Source organism: Dipodomys merriami, unplaced genomic scaffold (assembly GCF_024711535.1).
Source record: "Dipodomys merriami isolate MVZ:Mamm:240054 unplaced genomic scaffold, mDipMer1.0.p SCAF_2832, whole genome shotgun sequence".
NCBI classification, from domain to species: domain Eukaryota; kingdom Metazoa; phylum Chordata; class Mammalia; order Rodentia; family Heteromyidae; genus Dipodomys; species Dipodomys merriami.
Window position 1 is genome coordinate 16,439 of NW_027204307.1, and position 16,482 is coordinate 32,920.

A 16,482-nucleotide genomic window follows, 5' to 3' on the forward strand; every position below is an offset into this window, starting at 1 on the left:
TTTACAGAAGTCCATATGCATAATACAAGACATTAAAAGTTGTATTTCTGAACAATATTTAATGATAAGTGTTTGTGATGTAATTTTATTTTTAAAAGCTAAATACAAAAGTATAATTAATTGGTGATTCTAAATAATAATATAACATAGAAAGTTTGTTAGAGGGAAATACAGAATTTTAATAGAGGTTATTGGTGGGATTAATGATTTTAGTTTTTTATATTTATTTTTCTCTCCCCTTTCTCCCCCTCTCTCTTTACTTCCATCCCTTCCTCTCTCCATTCCTCCTCTTCTTCCACCTTTTCCTCCCCCTTTCTTCCTCTCTTCCCCTCTTCACTCTTTGGACAGGGTTTCATTATATAGCCCAAGCTGGCCTCAAATTCTCAATCCTCCTTCCTCTATCTCCCAAACACTAAGATTCAGATGCACACTACCATACCTGGGTCTGTACACTTCTTTAGTAAACATTCTGTTACACTTACATGGAATACTATGATAAACCTATGTGGTAAAGCACCACCCTTCCCTCCCCCCCCCCCCCCCCCAGTTCATATTTTCTCTTAATAGAAAAAAGAGAAAATACCTTTCCTTGAGAAGAGAATACTCTGCTGTTTAGGAAGGAAATGAATGTGAGGTGGAGGCAATGAGGCCAGTTTTGGGGCTTGAGTGAAACACTTTACATTATTTCAGAAAGAATATGAATGACTCTACTAATGTGGTCTATTGAATTTCAGGATTTCAGATCTCAGACTAGAATTTAACTCACTGGTTGAGCACTTACCTACCACGGCAAGGCCCTGGCTTCCATCCTAGCACCATAAGGGATAAACAAAAGCAGTTTAGAAGAACTTACATTTCTCTTCATCAAAGATCTCTTTGGGGATGAAAGATGGAAGTGGTGGAACACACCTGTGAACGCAGCACTTGGGAGGCAGAGGTGAAAGGATGGACAATGGGAGGCCGGCCTGGGCTATAAAACCAGCCCTTGTTTAAAAACAAAATAAACAAAAAGAAAAAAGAGTGATAGCTTTGACAAAATTATCGGGAAGATAAATATATCCATTTTGAAAAGTCAAAGCCAGACCAGGATATCAAATATTTGGTTAACCTACAACCAGAAACAAAATAATTAAAAAAAATTACATTGTTGACAGAAAAAAGTGTTAGATTTGAAATTGCTGCCAAGATTAAAATGCAAGAAACTAATTCCCCATAGCCAAGAGACTCATCTTCCGGCCCAGCATCAAGGAATTGGAGCTACTAGTTGGGAGAAAACCTGAAAATCTCATGGCAGGGGCCTTTGAAAAGCCATCCAAGTGTAAACTTTTATGTTTTTAATTATTGGGATTTGGATGGAGTTGAAATACTTATGTAATTACAATGGTGCACTTTCACAGGTTTGCTCTGTGAATGAAAGAATAGGCTTTTACATGACAAGCAAGTTGTAATTGTCAGTCTGAGGTGTGTTCCCTGACTTCTGAGATATAAAGCTCCTTGTTCAAAACAGATTGTGTGTGTGTGTGTGTGTGTGTGTGTGTGTGTGTGTGTGTGTGTGTGTGTGTGTATGTATTGAAGCAACTTTCAGCAATAAGTTTTTAATAATGAGAACTTAAAGACTTTTTTTTTAAACCCGTTGTAACCTGAGACTTATTTTATTCCAGGCGAGTGGCAGAACTGTTTATGTTTGATTTTGAAATCAGTGGAATCCATCTAGATGAAGAAAAGGTAACACTTCTATGCTGTGACTGATTCCTCCTGGTGTACTGATGTTTAGTTGATGTCTTTGTTGCTATTGCCCTGGGATATTACTTCAATTTGCCTATCACAAAAATGCCTAGGTGTTTGATTTGTTATGAAATCCCCTGTGGGTGGCCTTTGAATGTAGTAGAGTCTGGAGGTCAGCCAGTCACTCCCTGATAAGTCTCAATTAAAAATGTCTTGAAAGCTAAAACCAGTGGCTTACACTTATAATCCTAGCTTCTCAGGAGGGTGAGCCATAAGGATCATGGCTTGAAGCTAACATGAACAGGAAAGTCCTTGAAATTCTTATCTCCAGTTAACCACCAGAAAGCCAGAAGAGAACTAGTCTTGAACTAGTCGAGAACTAGTCTTGAGCAAAAATGCCAAGCAAGAACATAAAGGCCTTAGTTCAAGCCCCAATATTAGCACCAAAAAAAGAAAAGTGGGGGAAAACAGATTTGACATTGGGGCATTTTGTATGTCATGGGTTAAGGATGAAATAGCAGTACTCAGAGAGATTGGCAGAGGGATAGCAGGGCTGATCTTGCAAAATTGAACACACAGGAATTATCAGGACTCTACAGAAGCATTTGTTCTCATTGTGTGTTCTGGCAGGATAAGTTGAGGTCATGTGTGTTTATGCAGAGTGGAAGACTTGGCACATAGTCCAGACTTCTTGCTTTGCAGATATGGGAACAAGACAGAGCAATTTGTTCAAGTTCTCACCCTTAGTTTCCAGGCCCTGATCTCTCTCCCACATGACAGGCATGAGCTCAGGGTTGGAAGGGTGTCAGTAGCCAGGTACCACTGAGAGTCTGCTGCTCACATTGCCCTGTCCTACCTGTAGTCTACTTAGCGTGCCCCACCCCCTTATTCCCTGTGCTGGTACATAGGGCTTGAACTCAGTGCCTGGGCCCTGTCTCTTAGCATTTTCACTCAAGGCTATTGCTCTACCACTTGAACCACAGCTCTGCTTCCAGCTTTTTGGTGGTTAATTGGAGATAAGAGTTTCATGGACTTTTCTGATCTTGATCCTCAGATCACAGCCTCCTGATTTACAGGCATAAGCCACTGGTGTCCTGCTAGAGGGAGGAATTTTGTATTTACTGGAACTCTACCTTAACTTGTGTCACTCCTGTGGTATATAGCCTTTTGTTGAAGTGCCCAAATTAGGGATCTATCAAATATTGCACCTATGAATCATGTTTTGCTTTTGTTTTTATGCTCAGACTAGGGCCCGAACTCAGGGCCTAAATCCTGTCTCTTAACATTTTTCCTTAAGGCTGGTGTTCACCTGCTTGAGCCACACTTCCAACTTCTGACTTTTTGTGGTTAATTGGATAGAAAAAGTCTCCCAGATTGGTCTGTCAGGACCAGCACTGAACCTTAATCCTCAGGTCTCAGCCTTCTGATTAGCTAGAATTACAGTCATGAGCTACCAGATCCAACTGGATCTTGTTTTTAAGACAAGGTTTTGCTATAGAGTTCAGGTTGGCTTTGAACTCAAGGTCCTCCTGTCTCTACCTCCCAAGTTGAGGAATTATAGGCCATATCCATGTTGCTGTTTTTTTTTAAATGGCTTATGTTAGTTATGAGTTATAGGGGGGTGGGGTGGGGGGATTTCATTGTTACATTACATGTTTATACTGTTCCAGTCAATTTCACCCCCTATCACACTTCCCGTCCCTTTTCCCCTACAAGCTTCTTTTTTTGTTGTGTTGAGATAAGGTCTTGCTATTTATGCCAGGCTGATTTGGAACTTGCTATCTTCTTGCCTCAGTCCCTGACTGCTGGGATAATAGGCATGTGGGTTGTGTTTTCTAGCACACACTAGATTTGAGGCAGTAAGTACAAATATGTAGAGAATTGCTGTAATGCTGGCTGACACTGAGTTTGATAGCTTAGAAGGAACATGGGTAGTTCTGATCTATTATGTTCTACACCTTCCTGAACAGTACTTTTGAAACTTGGCCAACCAATTGTGTGTTTGGTTTTTCAGCACAAACACTGCTGCTTTTATGTAATTTTTGCTTCCCCCCTAGAGTAAATTCTTCTCTTTCAACTTCCAAGTCTGTTTGTAAAGATCCCCACTATGACAGAGTATGAGGAAGATGCCTTACAGGTTTTAGAAGAGAGAGCTGAAGGAAACACAACCACATAATTTACAAAACATAAAGGACAATAGTCTTTCCATGTTTACTATGTTGCCCAGGCTAGTGTTAAACTCTTAGGCTGAAGTGATTATCCTGTCTCAGCCTCTCAAGTATCTAGGAATACAGCTGTGTACCTCTATTGTCAACATGGTTTTATTGAAATTTTATTTTCTGATCTGAAATTAAGAGGGTAGTGTGTGTGTGTGTGTGTGTGTGTGTGTGTGCATGTGTGCATGTGTGTGTGTGTGCATGTGTGGGTGCGTGGGTGCCAGTGTGCCAGTCCTGGGACTTGAACTTAGGGTCTGGGCACTGTCCCTGAGTTCCTTTGATCAAGCTAGCTATCTGCCATTTGAGCCACAATGCCAATTCTGGTTATTTCTGACTAGTTTATTAGAGATTAGAATCTCACAGACTTTCCTGCCCCAAATGGCTTCTAGCCATGATTCTCAGATCTCAGCTTCCTGAGTAGGTAGGATTATAGATGTGAGCCACCAGTACCCAGCTAAGAGGTCATTTTTTTTTTAACAACTTCATGAGTTTTGGGATTAATACCATTTTCATTTAGTTAGCATTCCATTTGAAAAGCATTTTCATAGGACTGTTAGATTTGAGAGTATCACACATTTGAGTTATTATGTCAGAATGGTGAAATGGTATGCCTGGCAAGTTTGAAATAATTTAACGTTTTAATTTTTAAAAAATTTAGCTGGGTGCTGGTGTCTCATGCCTATAATCCTAGCTACTCAAGAGGCTGAGATCTGAGGCTCATAGTTAGAGGCCAGCCTGGGCAGGAAAGTCCTTGAAACTCGTCTCTCCAATAAACTACTCAGAAAAAGCTGGAAAGGGCACTGTGGCTCAAGTGGTAGACCACAAGCCTTGAGCAAAAGAAGCTTAGAGTAGCCCCCAGGCCTTGAGTTCAGGCTCTAGGACCAGCAGAATAAATAAATAAATAAATAATTTTATCCGTTCTGGGGATTGAACTCAGGCCTCTCACTTGCGTAGTCCACTTGCCTCATTGCCATGTTATCCATGCTTCTTGCCTTTTGCTTGCTAATTGTTGATAGAGCCTTGTGGACTTTCTTGTCCTGGCTAGCTTTGAATTGAAGTCCTCCAGTTCCCATCCTCTAAGTAGCAGGGATTACAGGTGTGAGCCACAAGCACCTGGCTACATTCTAAATTTTTGTTCCATAGTACAGGCTTTAGGGAAAGTTGGAAAGCTGTCATCTTATTTCAGGCTCAGTCTTGTTATTCCACTGGTTCCCCTTAGGTGGGGTTACATGGCCGTATCAGAAGAAGGAGGCAAAAAGAAATCCAGACTGAGACCAGAGGCATTGGCAGCCATGAAAACTGTTTTTTTCCATGAAGTTTGAATTTTCTTGTATAGAAAATGTTTGGTTATTACTATATACTTTTACTTTTTTTCAACATCTTTATCAAGCGTATATCTGCATCTGATATACTTATCTTAAAGGTTAATCTGCCTGTAGAAACTACATTGTCGAATCTATTTTAGCTGTGGACCACTTCCTAGAGTTACCTATGATTCACCTGAGGTCAAACTGGAGCCCATTCCAGAAACCCATCCTTTTTCCAATACAAATTTATGCCTACTGTGCTGTTAGACCTGATTAATTATATGGACTTGATTCTGTGTTTCATCTTCAATATTTGTGGATTCCCTTAACAACACACCCTTTCCCAGGAGGTTGTGTTATAAGGATGTGACTGTAAGTGGAAACTCATAGGTACATGTGTGCACGTGCACCATCCATGTTCTTCTCAGTGGCTGGGGATGTGGTGGTCATGGGGTCCATGTGCCACACTGGAGACCTAAGAGTAGAAGACAGAGCTTCACCCTAGGAGGATTCAGTTTATTCCTACCCACATCCTCCCTCTCCCCTTTCTCTTTTTTTTTTGAGACAGGGTTTCACCTAGTCCAAGTTGGCCTCAAACTCCCACTCTTGCTGACTCATCCTCTTGAAGGCTGGGCTACTTCTAACAGCTTGTTTGCAACTCAGTATGTGAAACATCAGAACCATTGATGATCCCTGCTCCTTCATATAGAGCTGACTACTACTCACTTCTGTTCTTTGGTCTAATCTGTCCTTCAAATACTTAATTTTTTCTTAGATTAAAAATACTTCATAAGTGCTGTTGAACAACAGCTATAACCAGCTTGCTGGATTTTATTGCTCTCTCTCTTTCCCCCTTTCTCTCTCCCCCTGCCTTCTCTCTTTATTATACTGGTATTCGGGGCTTGAACTGAGGGCCTCAAGCTCTTGTTTTTTGTTTTAGTTTTTTGCTCAAAGCTAACTCTCCACCATTTGAGCCACATTTCCACTTCTGGCTTTTTGCTGGTTAATTGTGCATAAGAGTCTCATGGGCTCCCTGCCCAGGCTGCCTTCAAACTGCGATCAAGCCCTCTGAGTATCTAGGATTAGAGGTGTGAGCCACCAGCACCCAGCTGTAGCCCTCTTAATGACAGCTTTGCAGCAGGGAATGGAAGAGGATTCTGTACTTTTTCATATCACTAATTTCAAATATTAGTTACATATGTGGACAGATACTAGAACTCTAGATGTGTAAATCTTAAGACATACAAGCACTACAAAATCATCAAGGTAATCTTTTGTTGGAATCTTAAATATCCACTAAAATAAGAATATTAAACCTTAAGTGTCAACAAAAATCTATGTTGATTTATCTATCTGTAGAGATTCTTTTTTTTTTTTTGGGTCCGGTCATGGGGCCTGAACTCTGGGCCTGGACGCTATCCCTCAGCTCTTCAGCTCAAGGCTAGCGCTCTACCACTTGAGCCACAGTGCCACTTCCGGCTTTTTTCTTTTTGCTTATGTGGTGCTGGGGAATCAAACCCAGGGCCTCATGCATGCAAAGCAAGTGCTCTACCACTGAGCCACCTTCCCAGCCCTATCTGTAGAGATTCTGAAGTGAATTGTTATATCTTCATTTCTGATAGTGCTGATGCCTGTAACTTACCTTTTTCCCTCCCATATACAGCGTAGGAGAGCAGTGGACCTTAATGTGAAAATCTTGGATTTGAGCAGTACATTCCTCATGGGAACCAACTTTCCCAACAAGATAGAAAAACATCTTTTACCAGAGCACATTCAGCACAACTTTGCCAGTGATGGACACCATGTGGTAGTAGATGGCCTGCATGCAGAAGCCCCAGATGACCTGGTATGTGTTGTGTGTTCTCTGTTGTCTAGCCCCAACCGAATGCACGAAACAAGTGTGTGTTGCTGCTGTTTAAACCCAGGCTTCCTTGACAACATGATAATGTTCTTAAAAAGTTGCTAGACTCCAGTGGCTCACACTTGTATTCTTAATTACTCAGGAGGCTGAGATCTGAGGTTCATGGTTCAAAGCCAGCTTAGGCAGACAAATCTGACTCTTACCTCCACTTACTTACCAAAAGCCAGAAATGGAACTGTGGCTCATGTGGTAGAACACCATCCTTGAATGAAAAAGCTAAGAGTTCAAGCCCCAACCCACACATACAAATCTTATTAGAATTACTGAGTCCTGAAGGACAAACTTGCCCAGGGGTGGGGAGAGGGTCAGTCATTGATTCTACAAAACGCTTTGAATAGTGAAAAAGGGTTTAGTTATCCCTGTCTCATACATAGCACCACGGCTGACCTTTGAGACTTAATACACAGAAGCACTGGTCCCCTAGGGCTCCCACCAGGGATGCTCTTGTGGTGTGAATGGTGGTTTTCTCCACCCTGTATGTGAGCCATTACTGGACCAGGAAGTGATGCTTGTCTGCAAGTGTAGTGTGAGAGCTAGCCTGTGTTACTGTTGTTTGGGACACTGTGTCATGACATTCTTTTATAACTCTTTTGTGTTCGTTTTTTAAATACAGGTTCGAGAAGCTGCTTATAAAATTTTTCTTTACCCCAGTTCTAGCCAATTGAAATGTTTAGAACAGTTGCTTATCAGCAGAAATCTTCTGGCAAAGCTTGTGGGGTATTCTACATTTTCCCACAGGGCCCTTCAAGGAACAATAGCTCAAACTCCAGGTAAGCCTGCTGAAGAATGAGATAGGGTTTTTATAAAGCTTAGCTTCTGTTTATTTATTTAAGTTTTTTTTTCTTTTTGGCAGAGCTGGGTATCAACCCCAGGGTATCATGCATGCTAGGCAAATGTTTTAGGAACTACTAAGCTATATCTCTAGTGCTAAATTTCTGATTTTAAACAGTTATAAATGAGTGGCTTCCTCTCTCCCTCCCTTCTTTCCTCCTTCCTTTCCTTCTTTCCCCCCCTCTCCCTCTCTCTTTCTCTCTTTCTCTCTCATTCTCTATTTCTTCCTTCCTTCCTCCTTCTATTCTTCTCCCCCCCCACCCTTTTTTTTTGCTGGCCCTAACTCAGGGCCTGGGCACTGTCCTTGAGCCTCTTTGTGCTCAAGGCTAGTATTCTATCACTTGAGCCACAGCGCCACTTATGTCTTTTTCTAAGGGCTTATTGGAGATAATAGTCTTATGGACTTTTCTTGCTGGCATTTCAGGCTGGCATTGAACCATGATCCTCAGACCTCAGCCTCCTCAGTGGCTAGGATTACAGGTGTGAGTCACAGCATCACCAGGTTTCTTCCTTCTTTTTTTCTTTCCTTTTTGGTGCCAGTACTAGATCTTGAACTCAGAACCAGGGCACTCTCCTTTTGCTCTTTTGCTTAAGGCTGGTGCTCTTCTACATGAGCCACACCTCTACTTCTAGCTTTTGGTGGTTAATTGGAGATAAAAGTCTCATGGACTTTCCCTGCCCAGTCTGGCTTTGTACTGCAATCTTTGGATCTCAGTCTTTTTAGTTCTTTTTCTTGCCTTATTTTTGTTTTTATTTTTTTAAGACAATTTCACAGTCCAGCTTGGCTGTGAACTTGATATGTAACCCAGGCTAGCTTACAATGTGTGCTCCTCCTGTCTCAGTCCCTGGGGTGTTGAGATTATAGGTATACACCAATTTACATTCAGTGACCCATTTATAAAGATCTTTGACATCTTTCAATTTGGTCTTCAAATGATCAGTTTCCTTTCATGAACATATCGAATATAAATCACACCTGAATTTAGTGATGCTAGTTTATATAATTTTCATCATAACTCATCTAGTTGCTGTGCCCAAGGTAATCAAATTGGTTGGAATTAGGGTGAGAGGATGTTTTGGGATTGGAATTGGAGTGAGAGGATGAAAGATCAGTGTTTCTAGTAAGGTGAAGGTTAAATGAAGCATTTCACATTACACACACACACACACACACACACACACACACACACACACACACACACACACACACACACACACACACACACACACACACACACACACACACACACACACACACACACACACACACACACACACACACACACACACCCTCTAACCCTCCTTTTAGGGAGGAGTCCTGCTTTGGAAGGCATTTGTTCAGGGGGAGTGGCCATGTCTTCTCTTTCTCTGATGTTTTTGCTGCATTATCTTGTGCTATGCTGAGGTCCTTGTAACCAATGGCCTTGATTTGAGCCCCACATTGCCATGTAAAGGTAAATATGCCTATAGGTTGGTAAGATGGATATTCAGATAAAATAGTGCCATGGGATTTTAGAGGTCAGAAGCTCCCCGGGTGTTAAGTACCTCTTGGGCTAAAGCAGAAAGGGGTGGAATTTGAGGTGCACAGTGAAGGATTTGGAGTCTTCGCCAGAGGAGGTCACAGGAAAGAGGGTAAAGGAGGTACAGTGGACATTTCCCCGAAGTGGCTATGCATCAAGTAAGGCTTCATATTACATTTTTTTAGTGACTTTTTCAGGTAGACTGACAGGTGGGATGAATGACTAGGAAAAGGAGAATGTGAACCATGGTTATCAGCCTAGTGCTGGTAGCTCATGCCTGTAATCCTAGCTTCTCAGGAGGCTAAGATCTGACAATCACCATTCAAAGTTAGCCTGGGCAGGAAAGTCCGTGAGACTCTCCAGTTAACTGGGAAAAAGCCAGGAGTGTTGGAGTGCCAGCCTTGTGCAAAAAAGCTCAGAGACAGCGCCTAGTCCCTGAATTCAAACCCCAGTACTGACACAAACCCCAACAAACCAACCAAAGAAAAATGTGGTTATCAAGTAATAGAAAACATATATGCAGATAGACTTGGAAGCAGTTCTGTGAGGCAGCTGCTGCTGTCTTGAAGTAAGATGTCATGTTGGATGGCAGCAGTTTTTATCCTCCTCAGTTTGTGCCAGCATTTCCCACAGCACTTTGGGGTGCTGTCTTCAGGCTGCCTGTGTGGGACTGGCTAATATCAGCAGTGGTAAGAGACCCTGTGGCTTTGTGGTTTCAGCTAACCTCCCTTCTTCCCTTAGCTTTATATTTCCTTCAGAAAGGAGATAACTTAAAGAGAGGGCAAGAAGCTCAAACCATCTGGAATGCATAAGACCAATGTTTGTGGCATACTGAAATACACATGAAAGCTCTGTACAAGTGAATTAGTGGCTCAGTGCTGGACAAACAGTACACAGGAAGTATTTCCTTCATGGTGTATCATGGCAATTCTACCCTGTTGTCTTTATGGGCCTGTAAGTTCTGATACCAAGACCTCAGGTGTTGGATAAATGCTGAACATTCTGTTAGAGCCTAGCATTTTCAAGTTTTAATTTTGCTTGGATTTTTTTTTGTTTTGATTCTCAACTCATGATTCTACCTTTATATATAAAAGATAAAACTAATTATTCAAGGAAGCATCACTTTCTACCATTAAATTTTCAGTAAATCATATTTCTAAATTGTACTGAGTTGTAGATTCAAACCAGAGACTAGCTATCTCTTGAAAGTGTAGGAAAGAATTAGGCAGGTGTCATTGGCTCATGCCTGTAATCCTAGTACTCAGGATGCCAAGAGCTGAGAATTGAGGTCTGAAGCCAGTCTGGACAGATAGTCTAAGAGACTCTTGTCTCCAGTTAACCAGCAAAAAGCCAGAAGTAGAGATATGGCCCAACTGGTAGATCACCAGCCTTAAGTAAGTGAAAAGCTCAGTGAGTGAACAACCCTGAGTTCAAGTACCAGTACACCCCTCCCCCCCCCCACAACCCCTTGGGAAAATATTTGTAAGATAATTATTTTCTTTTCAACATATGTATAGAAATGTTGGGATATTTTTCCCTTAGCCTCCTTTAATGCTTTTAATTTTAAGAATAATCTAAGCTTTGGGTTACTACCATATCTTTGTAATTTGTTTTTCTGAAGAGATAATCATCACCTAGAAATATTTTGTACATACCTAGCATATGCTAGCAACCCTCTTCCCTCTGAAAAATATCACTTTAAGGGAGACTAGTAGTATGTGGTAATGATCATCACATTGCAATTTTAATACATACATTTGATTTCATGTAATTGAAGATCATTTCTTTGAATTTCCCTTTTAGAGACTGTCATGCAGTTCCTTGAGAAACTATCTGACAAGCTTTCTGAAAGGTTAGTTTTATTCTATTCCTATTTAGCATTTTAATCATGCATTATTTAGTTTTTAAAAAAATATTCAATTTATAAAACAATTGGAAAATAAAATTTGTTAGTTTTAGTGGAATCCTTTTAAGGTATAGCAAATAATAGTACTTGAAATCTTGCTGAGTGCTTTGCAGGTTATTGTAACAATGCCAACTTATTCTGAAGTTTGGTCCTTTCAAGATGTAGCTTAGTGGTGCTTTTAAAAGTGGAGACTGTCTGGACTGGTAGCTCAAACCTGTTAATCCTAGCTATTCAGGCAGCTGAGATCTAAGGATTGAGGTTCAAAGCTAGCTAGGTTAGGAAAGTCCCTGAGACTCTTATCTCCAATTAACCTGCAGAGGTGGAGCTGTAGCTCAAGTGGTAGAGTGCTAACTTTGAGCGAAAAGTTAAGGACCAGGCCATGAGTTCAAACCCCAGTACTGGCCAAACAAAACAAAACAAAAGGTGGAGATCTCAGTGCTAGATGCTGATTTATATACCATTGTCTCTTGGTGCCTTAGAGAAATTTGGATTATTACGAGTTTACTTTCCCAATACAAGTTAAAGTTGATACATATTGGAAAGAAATGTAAACAAGTTAGTTCTTTCATAATGTAATTGCTAAAAATGTCCTAACAGCCATAAACCTGTCTTACAGAACTGTAAGAGATTTTGAGATGATGAGAAAAATGAAAATGAAACTTAATCCTCAAAATTCTGTAAGTAGCTATGTTGGAATGTTGTTATAATGTGAACACACCACCCCCTGAAATCATTGTCTCTCGCTTGTAGAACTTAGGATATGGTGGGTCTATGGAGTCTTCTTTCTGAAGTTTGGTTTGGGTGAATCAAAAGTGTTGAAGCCTCTAGTTTAAGAGCTGGAGTCTGATGCTGTTTTGAAATGTAACACTTTTAGAGATTAGTTATGTACATGGGTGTCTATGTATAGACAAGTACATTCACATAATACATATTTATGTAAGGGCTGCTTCTGATCTGTACAAATCAGCTTCTTAATTTGAAATGGCTGGGGGCTGGGAAGGTGGCTCAGTTGTACAGCGCTTGCCTTGCATGCATGAGGCCCTGGGTTTGATTCCTTAGCACCACATAAGCAAAAAGAAAAAAGCCGGAAGTGGTGCTGTGGCTCAAGAAGAGCTGAGGGACAGCGCCTGGGCCCAGAGTTCAGGCCCCATGACCGGACCCCCCCCAAAAAAAAAGTTGAAATGGCTTTATTTTTGGTGGTACTGGGATTTGAACTCTGGACCTTATTATGCCTACTAGGTGAGCACTCTTCAGTGAAAGCATGTCTCCAGCCTTTTTTATGTTATTTTTTTGCATAGGATCTTAACGCTTTTGCCCAGACCAGCCTTAAACAGTGATTCTCATACCTGTGCCTCCTAAGAAGCTGGGATTAATTACAGGTGTTTGCCAAGACACATAGCTTATTGAGATAAGAGTCTCACTATTTTTGCCTGATCTGGCCTTAAACTGCCATCCTCCTGTCTCTCAATGAGTAGAGTAGCTAAAGACCTCACTGGTTTTTTAGCCTTGCCTTCTTGCTGCCCTCATAACCATCCTGGACTTACACTTCTTAGCAATATTCCCAGGCTCATGTTAGGCATAGAGTAGGTACTCCATGCTTACTTGAACTAGGAGTGAATAAATGCACAAATGAACGAATGATCAGTATTCCTTGCTTTTTACTCCTATCCCTGTAAGCATCCTGTCCTTTTCTCACTTTCCTTTGTTTTTTTTATTCTTTACTTATAACTAGTATTTATACACCAGCCACATAAACATTGTATATTAGGTAGCCTTCACCCCTTCAGAAATACTGTATCCAGGTGAGGTCTCCTCTCTCACTGAGCTCAACTGTTTCCTCTGTCAAAACTTCTTTTAGGTACAGTGGCTCACGCCTATAATCCTACCTACTCAGGACACAGAACTGAGGATCACTGTTCAAAACCAGCCCAGGCAGGAAAGCTTATAAACTCTTATCTCCAATTAATCAGCAAAAAGCCAGAAGTAGAGCTGTGGCTCAAATGGTAGAGTGCTATCCTTGAGCTAAAAAGCTTGGGGACAAGTGCCTAGGCCCTGTGTTCAAGCCCCAGGGATGGCACAAACCCCCCCAAAAACTATTTCATGTAGGTTTTTCTTCCTCTATTGTGATTTAAATGCCCCTCTGGGTGCTTCTTACTCCCTTGTGTTAGGCTTAGAAACAATTTTGTGTGTCTTTTCTCCAGTTTAAAAAGCACTCTTCCCTGGAGGCATGTTTTCCTTAGCATAGCCTAGATGTGATGCTGTCAGAGGGCAGTGTTTCTCCTGAAGCCCTGTGTTGCTGTCCTGGGATCCTGCTCTCTGTCTGGCATCAGCAGACGGTCCAGGGTTGTAGAGAAAGGATGTGAGTCCATGTGTGTTTTTCATTGCCACACATCTCACGATAGATGTATGATCACAGGGCATGGCAAAGAGCACTTGGTTACTTGAGGGGTGATGCTGCGCTGCCATCTTGAAGACTAACAATGGTGAGATTTCCTGAGCTCTTACCGTGGGCCAGAGGTTGTGCCTAGTAGTCAAGCACCTTCAGCAGTCCTGTTTGGGAGGTATACAGAGTCATCAATGACTGCATTATACCAGAGCTGTGTGTATGCCAGGATATGGTGAACACTGATCCCAGCAAGTTCCCTATCCTCGTGTAGCTTGTACAGTTTGCGTGGAAATCACACAGCCTAGACCCTTAGCCAGTCCTTTGTCACTTGGACCCCTGGTGCAACCTTTCATTTCTTTCATTTCATCTCATTTCTTTCAGTATTCTGTAATAGTCAAAACAATTTTAACACTTCTTTTTAGTGGTACTAGGCTTAAGCTCAAGAACTTGTACTTATACTTACTAGGCAACTTCTCTACCATTTGAGCCATGTTCCCAGACCTTTAACTTTACCTCATTTTCCAGGTAGAGTCTTGCTTTTGTAGGGGTATGGTCTTTTTGGACTGTGATTCTCCTGTTCCTGCTTTTTGCATAGCTGGGATTATAGGTGTGCACCACCATGCCCAGCTCCCTGATACTGTTTCTTTATAACATTTTCTTTGCCAAGATTCAAGTTAATTCTACTTTAATTACAATTTGAATTAATGCTTTCATTTTAGGGATATACTTTAGGCTTCTTGCTTAGGTTAGAAAGAACTCTAATCTTACCTTATGTATCTTAGTCATTATTATAATATATAGGTTATATTTCACACACAAAAATTTCATCATGGCTAATTCACTACAGTTGTAGTGAAAGACATTTAGAAAGACATTTGTTGTTTTCCCCAAATCTTGAATTATGCCTTACTTATACAACCCTACCCTTTCATTACAGAAAAATCATGTTCTGTCAGCTATGAAATCCTAAGGTTTTTGTTTTGTAAAATTATTCTGATTTTTATTCAGTTTTCATTCTATAAATTTGTTGGAGCTGGGTGCCGTGGCTCACGCCTGTAATTCTAGCTACTTGGGAGGCTGAGATCTAAGGATCATGGTTTGAAGCCAGGCCTAGTGAACAAATCTGAGAGACTTTTATCTAATTAACTAGCAAAATGGCAGAAGTGGAAGTATAGCCCAACTAGTACAGTGTCTTCCTTGAGTGGAAAAGCTAAGTGAGAGCAAAAAGCTCTGGGTTCAAGCCCCAGTACTGGCACACTCTTGGTTGATTTACAATAACTAATTTCCATTTTATAAGCTGGCTGTTTATTTTACTGATAAAAATATGTAAAAGTCAATAACTTTTTAATAGTCAATTATTCCATTGTAGGAGTTAATGCCTTGGGACCCACCCTACTACAGTGGTGTGATTCGTGCAGAGAGGTAAGTCTTTTAGGAACTAGCTGGAAGAAAGAGGAGGAAAGCCAGGTGCTGGTGGCTCACACCTGTAATCCTAGCTAATCAGGAGGCTGAGGATTTTGTTTTGAAGCCATCAGGAAAATCTGTGGGACTCTTATCTCCAGTTAACCACCAAAAGAGCTGGAATTCGAGCTGTGGCTCAAAGTGGTAGAGTGCTAGCCTTGAACAAAAGTGCTTACAGACACTGTTCAAGCTCTGAGCTCAAGTCCCAGGACAGCCACTAAATGAATGAATGAATGAATGAATGAATGGAGGAAGGAAGGAAGAAGAGTAATATTAACTGTGCCATAATGTCATTTGCTCAGGTGGCTAGACCATACACTTCCAGTAGTGCCATACTGCAACCAAGTCTTTACCACTGGGACCTTGCAGACACTGTGCACATTCAAGCCATAGCAGTGTATCTTGAAATTTTTTTGAGTCAGCATCTCACTGTATAGTTCAGGTTGGCCTCAACTATGGTCCTCCTGACACTGCTTCCTGAGTGTTGGGATTACAGGTGTGTACCATTATGCCTGGTATACTAGGCAAGAGGGACCTTCAGTTTGAAGTTCGTATTTTTCTGATTAGAGGTGAAGATGTGTTCATTCTTTGCAGTATCTGTGCTTTTGGAGGCTCTACTGTCCTCTGGTGTCCTTGTTTTTTCTTCTTGTTGCTTTAAATTCCCGAGAGAGTCCTTAGCTAGACCTAATGGCTATGGTTATGGTTGTTTGAGTTGTTTTCCCTGGGTTGTGTGGCTGTTCAGAATTTGGTTAGGTGTGGGGGAAGCAAATGTATGTTCTGAGTACAGTGGTCAGGTCTCAGTCTGTTAGTGGCCTCTACCCTGGGACTGCGGCCTTTATAAGCATTTCTTAGTCCCTCCCTCCTCCTTGTGGAGATCTGGGAAGGCTGGAGGATGCTTGCTCTGAGTATTTCCATTCCCCATTCCCCTGGTTCAGTCAGGTTTGGTAAAGTAATATTCTGTGTGTGTGTGTATGTACAGATACTTGGCTTGAACTTAGCACCTGTGCACTCTTGCTTGGCGTTTTCATTCAAGACTGGTGCTCTTTCACTTAGCCATATCTCTACTTCTGGATTTTTGCTCGTTAATTAGAGACAAGAATCTCACAGACTTTTCTGCCCAGGCTGGCTTTGAACTTTGATCCTCAGGTCTCAGCATTTTTGTAGCTAGGATTACAAGCATGAGCACCAGTATATAACTCCAGCATTCTC

The 16,482-nt window shown here is 41.3% G+C and overlaps 1 protein-coding gene across 1 annotated transcript in view; it reads left to right on the forward strand.

Annotated features, from left to right (window-relative positions):
- LOC138838580 (mitochondrial intermediate peptidase-like) overlaps positions 1-15,254 on the forward strand; it is a 28,242-nt gene extending 12,988 nt beyond the window's left edge. Inside the window, exons 5-10 of the mRNA XM_070037981.1 lie at positions 1,662-1,725; positions 6,912-7,094; positions 7,783-7,939; positions 11,324-11,372; positions 12,043-12,103; positions 15,182-15,254. Of these exons, the coding sequence (XP_069894082.1) occupies positions 1,662-1,725; positions 6,912-7,094; positions 7,783-7,939; positions 11,324-11,372; positions 12,043-12,103; positions 15,182-15,238 (571 nt within the window). The 3' untranslated portion in view covers positions 15,239-15,254. The remainder of the gene's footprint in view (positions 1-1,661; positions 1,726-6,911; positions 7,095-7,782; positions 7,940-11,323; positions 11,373-12,042; positions 12,104-15,181) is intronic.
- Positions 15,255-16,482: the final 1,228 nt, after the last annotated feature.